The 12,280-nt window shown below is 36.9% G+C and overlaps 1 protein-coding gene across 2 annotated transcripts; it reads right to left on the reverse strand.

The window, feature by feature from the left end:
* Positions 1–35: 35 nt before the first annotated feature.
* LY96 (lymphocyte antigen 96) lies at positions 36–11,635 on the reverse strand. 2 transcript variants are annotated; one of them, XM_050319552.1, is made up of 6 exons: positions 9,187–11,635; positions 4,974–5,058; positions 3,479–3,525; positions 2,425–2,553; positions 1,592–1,644; positions 36–603 (listed from the first exon to the last, which is right to left on the reverse strand). In XM_050319552.1, exons 1-6 carry the CDS (start codon positions 9,257–9,259, stop codon positions 502–504), a joined length of 489 nt encoding a protein of 162 aa, XP_050175509.1. In that variant the 5' UTR covers positions 9,260–11,635; the 3' UTR covers positions 36–501. The 2 variants fall into 2 exon arrangements, with proteins under 2 accessions (XP_050175509.1, XP_050175500.1); XM_050319543.1 differs by having other exon boundaries at positions 3,479–3,568; positions 4,577–11,635.
* Positions 11,636–12,280: the final 645 nt, after the last annotated feature.

A 12,280-nucleotide genomic window follows, 5' to 3' on the forward strand; every position in this document is an offset into this window, starting at 1 on the left:
TAGGAGAATAAAAAAAAACACTTCTCAAATTGATTGTACAAACAAGTTTTACTGTTAAAAGAAAAAAAAACGCAACAACTTATGGCACGGTTCCAAAATTCAATTGCTGTGTTTTCAATTGAGTACTGGTGAACTTCTGATTCTTGCACTTCAAAACTTCAAAACTTCTTGATTAGTTTAGCTCAGTCTGAAGAATTTGACTGTATCATAACTCAAAGCATAGCAGAAAAATGCAGTCCTCAGCCTGACATCTGGTCAGGGTTATGCTGTGGATTAATCAGAATGCCTGATACCTGGAGAATTTGTGCACATTGGCTGAGCATTTGATTACAGCAGTGCTATAAATGAGTAAGATTGTATATCATATAGCTTTCCAGACAACATAAGATGTATTCCACTTCAGGATATTTAGTTTGCTTATTACTTTGCAGCTTGGATTCCAGTTGCTTGCAGAAGTGACCTCAGTGTTCTCGAATTATTTGAAAAGTTTGTTGCACTCAATCAGAAAACATCTTCTTTTACTATCATGGTGAAATTCAAGCATATGGCCATATTATTCTCAGAATCATCAGAGAATCCTTGTATAATAATACTATAATTGCCCTAAAGCAAGCAAGAAAAAACAAGAAAATTAGTGCATAATGCTGCCTACTCTTGTCTAAGTAGCTTCTTGGAATGGTTCTGGTGATTTCTTTTTCAGTTAGGACTGAAAAAGACATTCCCATCATGGACTGTTCTCATGGGTATAGTCAGATATATCAGTATATATAAAAAAAACAAGTACTCAGCTTTCTTCTCATGACCAAAGTACTCAGGAACAGCAGCCTCTGGTCTAGCAGAAGTCCTATGGGAAAGTGTCAGGTGTGCCATAAGCACTTCATCAATTGGAGGACTGCTCACAGCAGGGGATGTTCCTGGCCTCTACCAGCTCTGGGCTTACAAGAGATGTTGGGATGGATGGAGTTAGAGGCCCATGGGCTTTGGGACAAGGGGAGGCTGGAAATTTTCTATCAGTAGGAGCTCCTTAGTTACATTTGTAGGGATTTATAGGGATGATAAGGGTTTGGAAAGGCTCAGGCAGCTGATGGGGCAGGTGTTGGAAGAAAGTGGGTCAACCTGATGACTGGTGCTGCTCTTGGTTTAACAGTGGAGCGCTGCATTTACTTTTGGATATTGTTATTCCTCTTCAAATCTTTGAAAACGGTTTCAGGGAGTAACAGACCGGCATGTGAAGAGAATGTAAAATAAAGAACAAAATGGGCAGAAAGAATATGAATGGATTTACTCAAACAGGTAAAAGGAAAACCAATTTACCAAATAAAATGGAATTATTAAGGTGACATTAACTGATTTCTTTGGTCTTTTCTTCTATTAAATAAAGGAGGGATAATAGAGAAATAATAACCTGAGGGCATCTAGCATTTCAGGGATGCTACCATTTTAGACTCATCACTTCAATCATGAGAAAGTTTTCTGACATTTCCTCTTCTGTTTTCTACAGTTTGGGTGAACGTCTCTTTTCAGAAAATATACACCTGTAAATATGTGATTTTACTATTATTATTTCTTCATATAAAATGTCAGAAAGTACCTTTGGAAATGATGTTCTTGAACCTTTAATGTCAAATTCTTCTACAAGTGTTTCTGTAAAACAGAGATAATTATAATACAAATGGTTACTTAACCATAAAGCCATCAATCAGACTGCCTAAATAACTTCAAAGCAATATGGTATATCTCTCAGCAGCAGTTGCCAATGTTATTTACTCTTCCACTGATAAAGCACTCACCTGGTTCTTCTCTCAGAGCTCTGACTGTTTGTCAAATTTCACGTTAGAAAATAAAAATTAACCACAGTGCTCCTCCAACATCTCCTCCAAACATATCTTACTGTGTTAACTCCACAGAGAACTGATACTGATTTTTAAAGAAAGAAAAACACAGACTGTGTATTTTGACCTCCTCACAGGTCTTTTTGGCCTTAAGTCTGACATCCTGCCTGAATTCTCTGGATCTGAGCCTGTGTCATGTTAATGCTGGATAGCCCCTACTAGAGGTTTGGCTTAAGCATTATATCTCGGTGTAGAGAATTTCTTAAAAAACCCTAAATAAACTGTGTTCTGGATACTAGTAGTGCCTATTGTGCCTCTCAAGTTTTCTGTACAGGCCAGTCAAATGTAGTCTTTTCCATGTAATTTTAGAAATGTTACATAAGTGCCATACTGAGATGAAGGATATTAGTAATTATCATTTATGAACATGGAAACTGCAGTACAAGGATGTTAAAACACGGACTTTGGACATTCTCTCTTTTAATGGGGTTTTGGCACTGGAGAACTGGCTGCTCTGAAGTCTGCTGCCTGCCAAGCAAGGCCTAGATTGTGGAGAGAAAAATCTGTTTGCATGGGTGGATGGCACACCGACCTCCTTTCAGCATTTTACACACTGAGTATTCATCGTCAGTTCCGCTGCACAGGAGCTGTTTCCAGTGAAGCACTCTGGCACCGTCGTACCAGACATGGAAGACAATCTTCAAAAAGGTGATGTCACTTCCTAGTTAAAACATTGCAAGTAAGGACATGGTATCTGGCAGGGACAAAAAACATATATGCAGACATGCTACATAGAAAAAAATATTTTTCTCTGAAATACAACATTTTTTAAAGACTCCTCCCAAAACTGGCAAAAAATATGTATCTTGAAAACTGCCACTCCAGAAAAAAAAAGTCAAAACCAGCTAGTTTTCAAAAAAAAACAAAAAAAAATCTTAAAAATATTTGAGCAAATAATTTCTTCAGCAAAGAGAGCAGCACAGCTAACTTAAACAGATGCTCAGATGAAGGCTTTAGTTTTAGGTACATGTTGCATGTCCTGAATGCTGGTAGCCATCATAGAGGTATCTTTCTAGTGAAGCAAACCTAGTCCATCTCCAGAGTTTTTATTCAGAAGGTGAAGTTTATGATACAGCCATTTCATAAACATTTAATTAACTCAGCTTGCCAGCCTAAAGCTAGGTTTAAAGATTACAGTTGGGTTCAAACACACAATATAGTACTGTATCCAGCCTCTGGAAAACACGTTTTCTTCACAGAAGTTCTGCCATATTTGGATGGCCTAATGATATTCTCTCTCCTTAGAAAGACTTGGGACTTCTTCAGGCCAGAAGAGCTTGTGTGCAGCAAACCTTGTCTGCTTCTCCCAGACAAATGCACATGCACCGAAACCACCTCAGATTTGCACACAGAGTGCCAGACCCCATGCAGGGCTCTGGTAACTGCTCCAACAAGTAAAACTCAAACACACTTATTTTCACAGATCATCATTTCTGGCCATAATTATCCAAGTTTATCCATTCCATTTTCAGTCACAGAAACTGATTTCCTAAATCATCTGGCATTTTGGATGAAGCGGCAGCTTTTCACTTGTACTTGATTTTCTGCATTTCCAGATTATAATTGTCTAGTTAAGAGAGACTCACTTGGAATCCAGTTAATAGTAGCCTTCCAGACATCTGTTTTCATGATGCTGCAAGGTGTCAAATTAAACATGAAAGCATGAGCTGTAGAATCTATAGGAAAACAATATTTCATATTGATAGTGTGAATAGGTTTCTCCATGAAAATGATAAAAATATACATATATACACACTCACAATAAACACACATTTTAAAATGTATTTAATGTACAATATATATGCCTTAGACAATATTAAAAATATTAGACAATATATAAAATTGTCTAATATTTGTAGTAAATACTAAAGATGCATTTTAAATTTTATTATTAATTATTTATTTGCTTAGGGGGCAAAACCAAAATAGTATTTCTTTAAGTAACAAGAAAACTCAGTTTTTTGGTTGATGATATTTTGCACACAAAATCCAGGCAAAAGTGCCTTCATTTGTCTTTTGAAGATACGTAAAAATTTTAGCAGCATTAAGCCAGCATGGTCCTCTGTTGAAAATATCCCTACTTATGCTAACCATGGAACCTATATAAACTTGCTGACAACAGCTAAAAATGTCTTTAATGTACCAGCATATTTTCTAAGATAAGGTAGATGAACCTTTGAGTAGATTTGCTCTATGAGTGACCCACCTAGCATTTTTAGAATATGCAAAATATCAGCCCATGACACAGACATGGCAAGAAGGGACACACTATGCTGTCCCAAAATCTGATACTCTAGCCAGCCAGAATATCACATTCCCTCTTCTTTTACATATACTTCAACCTTTTCATTGTATTATATTTGTTAAATCAATTTGCATAATTTATACAAGAGAGAAAAATAAGTTTAAATTCATTATCTTCTAGTATTTCCTGAACACGCCTGCTTTACTTGAGGATAAAATTCTCTGTCTGAGCTGCTAGAACCAGCACTGTGGTAATATTTACGTCTATGAAATATAATTCTTGTAATATGGTAATTAACAACAGAAATAGACTTGAGCTGAACTTCTTTGTGTTTTTCTGTATTCATCAAAGAAAGAAATTTGAAAGAAAATTTGCATTTCCTCAGTCTACAGTAATTATCATGTAAACTTAGACAAAGAAATAGCTATATTTTACTTACCACAAAAAGTATATGATATTTCAAGATCTGACGATGCACAAAGAAATTCACTGACTCCAGAGGTGAATAAAGTGAAAAAAATAAGTCCAAACATAATTACTTTTTTTTGTTCAGTATCTGACAGATTAAAACTTTGTTTCGAGGAAAGAGGAACAAAATTCAGCACAGTCATCCTCAGTCACACGTCTTCAGGAAAAGTTCAGTTATTTTTCAGATTCTCTGCGATCTTAATTAATCCTACTGCAGCACCATCAGTTATCATCACAATAATTTTGTGAAGAAAAAGAATTTCTGCTTTTGTTGCTATATTTTCCCCGTACAACGCAGCTCAAGCCACGAGTGAACAGTGAAAGAGAAAACTGTGTGAAATGGGGAAGTGAAGTAAAAATGTGATTACCAGAAGTACGTAAACGGCAAGTATAGTTGACTCATCAGGCGTAACATTTTTAAAGGCGTAATTTCAAACACAGAGTTTTCTGTACCTATTAAAGAAGAGAAAAATCCACAAATGATGAAAACCAAGTCCACTCTTTTACCAATACGTAGTCAGTAACTCTCATTACCTTTCATAATAAATTTCTCACAAAGCTCACAGTGCTTTAAGACCACACCAGAAATCTGGAGGAGTGTAATTAGATGATGTATTTCCTAATGGAGCTGAATGCAACCATCTGACATGGTACTGAGTAGAGCCACTGGTGTCCTGCATGATGACAGCTACCACCCTCAAAGCTGTATCTATCACAGTTATGCTTCTCAGGGAGGGAAAACTTAAAAATTCATGAAATTACAACCAATAATTCCCACATCTGCCTACCAGAGACTCTCTGTGACCTTCTCCCACACTTCCCCACAGTCTCTGTTGGAGAAGCAGCACTGCATGGTTTGCCCAAGAACACAGAGCCATGCAAAGGCTGGGTTGAGGTGGACCCCAACCATTAGTCAGTTATTAACAAAAGCAGTCAAATTTTGATTGGGATGTTACAGTAAGAACACAGAATCTACCTGTCACAACTGAAGATAGATTACACCCGATTTTATCCTGGGATGCTGAAAACATTCCAGGTTGCAGATTTTGATACCCAAGTTTGAGACACCAAAACAAAACTCTTAAAGCACTTTAGATACATTCCCTTATTTATGTCTGTTAGTGCATTACACAAAGAATGACATATTTGCCTGTATCTGTTATATCAATTACATGGACCAAAATGGTCAGCACTTACTGCACAAACCTGACACAACCAGCTACAGAAACAGATCAAATAAAAGCTATTAACTCATTAGCTAATAACTCATCAAGAGAGCACAATCACCATGTAATTGACAGGAAACACAATTAAATTTAATTTCTCACTAGAATAAAATATGGAAGCCTACTGAATTTATGGGAGAATTACTTACAGAAATTAATCAAATTATTTTTCACAAGTTACCTTCTTGATTTTTATGTACATCTACAGGCTCCTCTTAGATCAGGAATTGTTGGTTGTGGTTTGTTTTTTGTTTTTTTTTTTTTTAAAGAAGCAGTATATAAAATAGACAGGTATTTACGTTTGTGTTAAGCAGGAAACTCAATAAAAATTACAACAAATATAACTTAATCAATTGTTCTGACTCTTCCCACTTCCCTTCACAGTGATTAAAAGCTTTTATTCTTACAAATTCTGTGTATACAAGAGTAATATTTTACATAGTATAAACTAGCAAATTATTAAGAAATTGGTTTTCAGAAGTCTGAGCATGGAACACAAAAGATAATTTTGGAATAATGACATGTTCAAAACCACGACTGATTGTGCCCAGAAGATGGGGGGAGTTCCCATACTAGTTAAAGAAGGTGAGAATTCAATTACAAGTGCCTGAAAGTACCAACTAATGAGTTAATACATGTAATAATTCACAAACTAAAAAATTGAAAATTTAATGTTGCTGGAGAATTCTCCTCAGTATTTCCAAACTTCTAGCATTTGGCTTTTAAGTAGAAATTCAGAATTATACAACTTTCCTAACAGATCTCCAGAGTACATACGTCACACGTGGATTTTTGCTGTTGCTTAACAGGATACTATAAGGCATATAAACCCTCTATGATCATAGCAATAACACAATTTTGTTTCAAGATGGCCAAATCTTGCTTAAAAATAGTAAGATATGCAGTGAAATTGAAATAAATCAGGAAGGCTGTAAAAGCTGGAAAGAAGAAATGGAGTAGTGAGACAGCCACAAAGGAGTGATTAGGCAGCCACTAAAGAAGAGATGCCTTGTGTACATACAGTCAAAAAAATATTCCTTTCAATCACCAAGCCGTGGTCACTGGTATGGAGTGAGTTTAAGCAGTAAGAAGCCAAGCCAGGCTCTCTGCTGAGACTTCTGTCAGTCCATGAGACAGCACAAGTCACAGGCCAGTCTGAAGAAGGCATGAGATGGCACTGACTGTACCCTACCGATAGACTCGATCATGCAGCTGAACGTGTGTCCCTCTGTGGCCAGCCTTGTGCTGGAGTTGCTGCACAGACCAGAAAGAGCAATGCAAATTTACAAGATTATAGATAAAAGCTCTCTTAATGTAAACGAAGACAACCTCTCTGCTGAACTCAGTGACTTTCTAGACCTGGATCAAGCTGTTTTTTTCAGATACTTGCTGCAGTAAAGATATAGATGAGGAATTAGTCCCCCCTGGTGGTTCAGACAGACAGACACATGGGGAAACCTCTGTACCCTCTTCTGCTCCTTCCTTATTGCACTTTTATTATACAAGTCAAGACTATTACAATGCTTAAAAAAATCAACTAAGGAAGATACGTTTTAAAAGGATCTGGCTGTCCAAATGGGAAGACAGGAACAATAATTGCTACTGGTGTCAGTGCTAAAGTATCCCTGATGATCATGATTATAAAGCAAACAACCGTGATCAATGTGTCTGGTCAAATTGTCATTAAATCAAAATAACCTCCGTAATTTTAAAATCTTTTCATCAAATTCATTTTTATCTTCTTGTGGCTTTTGATGTCCCCTATTGATGCTATTCATAGAAGTGACCTCTTGTGATGCTCACTAAAACTCCAAACCAGTGCACTGTGATGTGAAGAGTCTGTTCCGTCCCTTTCGAGTCAATATGAAGGTTATAGGAGAAGGATATAAAGTTCTACATATTTTGATTTTACTAAAAGCTCTTTCTTTACTGTATCTTTCTCTTACATACACTGATCCAGAAGGAAGGTGAAAAGGAGAGTAAGGGAAGTGGAAAGAGCTACACAATAATGTTACTTCCCTAAGGTTTTGTGACAACTTACTTCAGTTATTTTGAAATCCTTTGCAAGAATATTCAGTAGGGGCCAACTCTGACATCCAATTAACAGTACATAAAATAAATCCAAGTCTAGAGAATTTAGGATTTTATAACAATGACTTTTAATTTCTCTACATCTGAGATATTGAAAGTAGAAGTTTATTCCAGGCCTTCTCACTGATTTTTAGTTAAAATCCTTAAAATAATTAATGATATTTTTATCTTCTTTCTCGATACATTTAAAAAGTGCTTAACTTACTTGTTATTGCTTTTCAAAATTATCACTCTGTATCGTTGACTGCTGATGAGTAGTTTGACCAGATAAACACCTGTAAGTCACTGAAATCTTCCTCGGGAAAGATTTATAATATGTATGATCATAAAATCCCATCACAGAAAAATAAATAACAGTACACCAGTATAGCAGAGGAAAGTACTCCATCTGAAAGTGTTGGTTAGACAGAATTAAAGATTATGTCCTAGTTCTTGGCTTGTAATAAAACATCACTTTAATGGAAAACTCTTTTAAGATGTTAACCACATTTATTCTATAAAGAAAGAGGCAGTAATAACTTAATTTTCCTTGCAGGACCATTTGTGAAAGTTTTTGAAGTAGATCTTTTTGCATCTGGAAGTAGACATGTTTATACCTTCTGATTCTGGCTTTAGGGTTGATGCAGAAGGCACTCCAACATAAAGGGGCTATACATAAGGCATAAGGCACTCATTCACAGAACAAAACCACCCTCAACTATCAACATGAAGAATAGAAAACTGTAGACTCTCTTCTCAAATCCTCTCAACCTATCTTTGACAATGTTTAGAGTCATGCCCAAGGATAGAAGAAATGGGTAGAGGTTTCATCTCCTCTACATGCAGCTGATGAAGTGCTTGAGAGAGCCAGGAGAGTCCGCTCCAAGAGCAGTGCACTAGCACGTATCCAGTGGTGAGTTGGTAGCACTTGAATAAGAAATCCAAGTAGTTGTTGAAAGATAGAAAAAGTGCTGTGCATTATTCTGAATATATTTTTTTTTAAGTCTTGTATGCACTTTGGCTTAGTGGTTTGATTTGAATATATCACATTAAACCACTGGAGACTATTAAAGTGGAGCAAATACATACCAGGTGGTATCCTGTGGAAACAATTATGTTGGAAATAACTCACTGCCTCTTGCCATTAGGCTTTTGGTTTGTTTTTTCCAAGCCAAGTTTAGGATTAAAGCTCATAGTTATACTCTGAAGTATTCATTAAACTATTAAAGTTGTCAAAAAGAAGAGAAAGTAGAGGGTGAAGGGAGAAGAAAGGGATGTGTCCTACCTGAGGCTGACAGCAAGCACACCATAGCAACACTGTCCACCCTGGAATTCCAGAAATGGAGACAGCTGGACATATTTTGCGGCTGTTTGCTCTTGTTCTCTGTTATTCCCTGCTTAAAATAGCTGCTTGCTGAGGTCTGTGTAGCTCTGGGATAATCTTATTATAGTGGATCCAGCTCCTAGCTAGCACACTTGTCCCAGTTCTCAGGCAGGCTGCAGCAGGCTGTGCTGTACGTGGGGGCATGAAGAAATCCATGGTATGAAGCATGAAGAAATTTGTGGTATGACCACGGAACTTCAGAGCAACCAAATTACAGCAGCTTACCAAGTTTCCATCTATTAAGTTATACTGAGCAATTGTAATAGTTCACGTCTGCTCTTAATACTTTGTGCTCTCTTTTAACAGCACAAAGAGATTTTCATGAAGTTTCCATCACCTAAATTAGGCCCTCACGGTGCCACGCAAAAATCTACAGATTTTCCTCGTCTTTGCCAGTGTGATGACTGTGGTTTGTAATAAAGCAAGCTCCAGTCAAATTAGTTACCTTTTATTTCTTCAGAGTGTGATTAAGAGTGTGAAATACCTCAGCTATAAAGATTTCTCTTTGAAGGATCAAGAAGGGATAATTTTCTCATCAAAATTTTTTATATTTGCAAGAAAAGGATGAGGGTTGTGGGATAATTCAGTTTAAAAAATAACTTTAAAGAGTGACAAGAAGCTTTGTACTTCATAATTAAGAACAGATAGGGACTAATGAATAATAATGTGGACAAAGCCAAAAACTTGAGAAAAATGGAGAGGGTCACCAGCAAGAAAATAGCACGTAGTCAAAGACTGAAAAGAAAAATTTGCATATATCGTGACTATTTTCCCAGGGGAAAAAAAAATCAGTCATCTATGAACTTTCGTGGAAGCTTTTAAGGCTGGAAAGCGATAGGAAACGTGTTTAGGAAAGAGGCTTGAGGTATTTCATACATTCCTGCTCTTTATGCCAGATTAAGTGAAACTGGTACCAGGGCAAGACACGACACCCCAACTCCTATAGGCAAGTGATTGGTTAGCCCTGGAAAGGCTGCAGGAGCCAGCAGCCTTCCTCGTAGGTGTTGCCTTGCAAATAAGGCAGTTTGTAAATCAGGTATTTCAGAAAACTGCACTTCCATCAGTATTTCCTTCAGAATCTCCAGGTATGAGCACATTCTCCAGATCTTACAAACTGTTTCTTCCATATTGTTCACAAGTTACCTACAACCAAAGAAATACCAGCGACTTCCAGGGAAGAAAATGCTAGTAGGTAGTAATATTTCCACAACAAAGGGCAAAGAGCTGGTGAACAGTCCGGAGCACGGGGGGAGACTGAGGGAGCTGGGATTGTTTAGTCTGGGGCAGAGGAGGGACCTCATAGCCCTCTGCAACTGCCTGAGATGAGGTTGTAGGCAGGTGAAGGTCGGTCTCTTCTCCCAAGTCAGAAGTGTCAGGACAAGGGGAAACAACCTGAAGGTGAACCAGGGTACGTTTAGATTGGGCAATATGAAAACTTTCTGCACTGAAAGGGTTGTCAAGCACTGGAAAAGGCTGAGTCACCATCCCTGGAGGTATTAAGCCATGCAGATGTGGGACTTAGGGACATGGCTTCGTGGTGGATTTGGGCTGCGCTGGGTTAATATTTGGAGCTGATGACCTTAAAGGTCTTTTCCAGCATAAATGATTCTATGATTCTGAGTACACACCGTAAGTGTAGCAGCAAACAACGCAGAAACAGAATATTGTCTATCTTCAGTAAGATTGGTCTTCTCTTTTCTTAACATAAAAAGAAAAAACATACTAATATATTATTTTCAAGTTGCACTTTGGAAGTATGAAGTATTTTTCTGAGGTTGTATAAGTTATCTTCTGGCAGAATTCTGGACTTTTTAATATTATTTTTAATCCTCTGTGTGTGGGAAAGCCACCTACTAGCTTAACTTGCACTTCACTGCCAGAACACAAGCAGAAGAAATAATATTTATCTTCCATATTTTTTTTGAGAAACTTAGCCAGTGGAATGGAGATATCTTACTATTGCTGCTTAAATCTGAATTGGACAAATCTCAAATTTAACAATTCAAACTTTCTTCAGTAAGAAGATACTGCCTAAGGGGTACATAAATACAATTTTGGGGCCTTTCTTTTACCTTCTCCTGCAAATGCTATTTCCTGTTCTCCCTGCACCAAAAGAAACGGGTGAATGCATCAGACTTGGAAAGAGTATTTTTAATTAGATGCAAAGCATCATTTCCATAAGTAGTACAATCAGGTGATCAGAATTGCCTGTTACTGACCTCAAAGGTTCCACATAATCTATGAAAATTTTATTTTTATATTATTGCTACCTACGAAATGATACTGGTTTAATGGGGCTCAATCAGGCTTTTACAATTATGGCTGTGTCAACACAAAGAACTGCCTCAAAAATATTGTGATGGGATGATTTGCTTTTTAATCACTCAGCAACTACACTGAGGGCAATTTCAACAGTCAGAAAAACAACATTCAGAAACAGTGATTTAATATCATCTGTAGTGTCATCCTACGACACAAAATTGAAAAAATCGCACTGGAAGACATTTAGACTTTTAAACATATATTTTCAGCTAGAACTTAGGGAGCATCTTGAATAGTAACTATAATAACTTTCTCTTTGTTTGTAGTATCAGGATACCTTAATTAGTACCAAACATCAGATTTTCTTACTACAAAAGGCACTGCTAACACAAAAGGATTAATTTGAATTCTTGGTATTTTTTTTTAATTCAGTAATTTTTAAGTCTAAAAATATTTAGGCCTTTCATTATTTGAAAACAAGTGTCTGTCAGTTTATGTGCCTTGGGCTAAAAAATTTAAATCCAACTTCTAAAAGATCTGATCCTCTGTTCAGCTGAACTAGAGGCGGCCTTCTTTGCAGTACTGAAAATCAAGACGTAAGTTTTTTAAAGGCACAAGATCTAAACAGTATTCTACAGGATACTCTGTTTTGCTTCCCCACCTTACATAAATGCTGACAGAATACCATTTCACCACTAGCTGCTAGAATTTTATTTGAGCCAGTTCAAATGCA

Source organism: Myiozetetes cayanensis, unplaced genomic scaffold (genome assembly GCF_022539395.1).
Source record: "Myiozetetes cayanensis isolate MyiCay16 unplaced genomic scaffold, myiCay2020 scf1, whole genome shotgun sequence".
Classification (NCBI taxonomy): Eukaryota; Metazoa; Chordata; class Aves; order Passeriformes; family Tyrannidae; genus Myiozetetes; species Myiozetetes cayanensis.

Bases quoted from the DNA above. Each gene is read 5' to 3' on its own strand.
- LY96 (XM_050319543.1), bottom strand. From the start codon at position 4,748: ATGACTGTGCTGAATTTTGTTCCTCTTTCCTCGAAACAAAGTTTTAAT. The intron at 2,554-3,478 runs GTGAGTCTCTCT...TGTTTTAACTAG, and splicing joins TACTATTAACTGGATTCCAA to GAAGTGACATCACCTTTTTG. The intron at 604-1,591 runs GTACTTTCTGAC...TGCTTGCTTTAG, and splicing joins CAAGAACATCATTTCCAAAG to GGCAATTATAGTATTATTAT.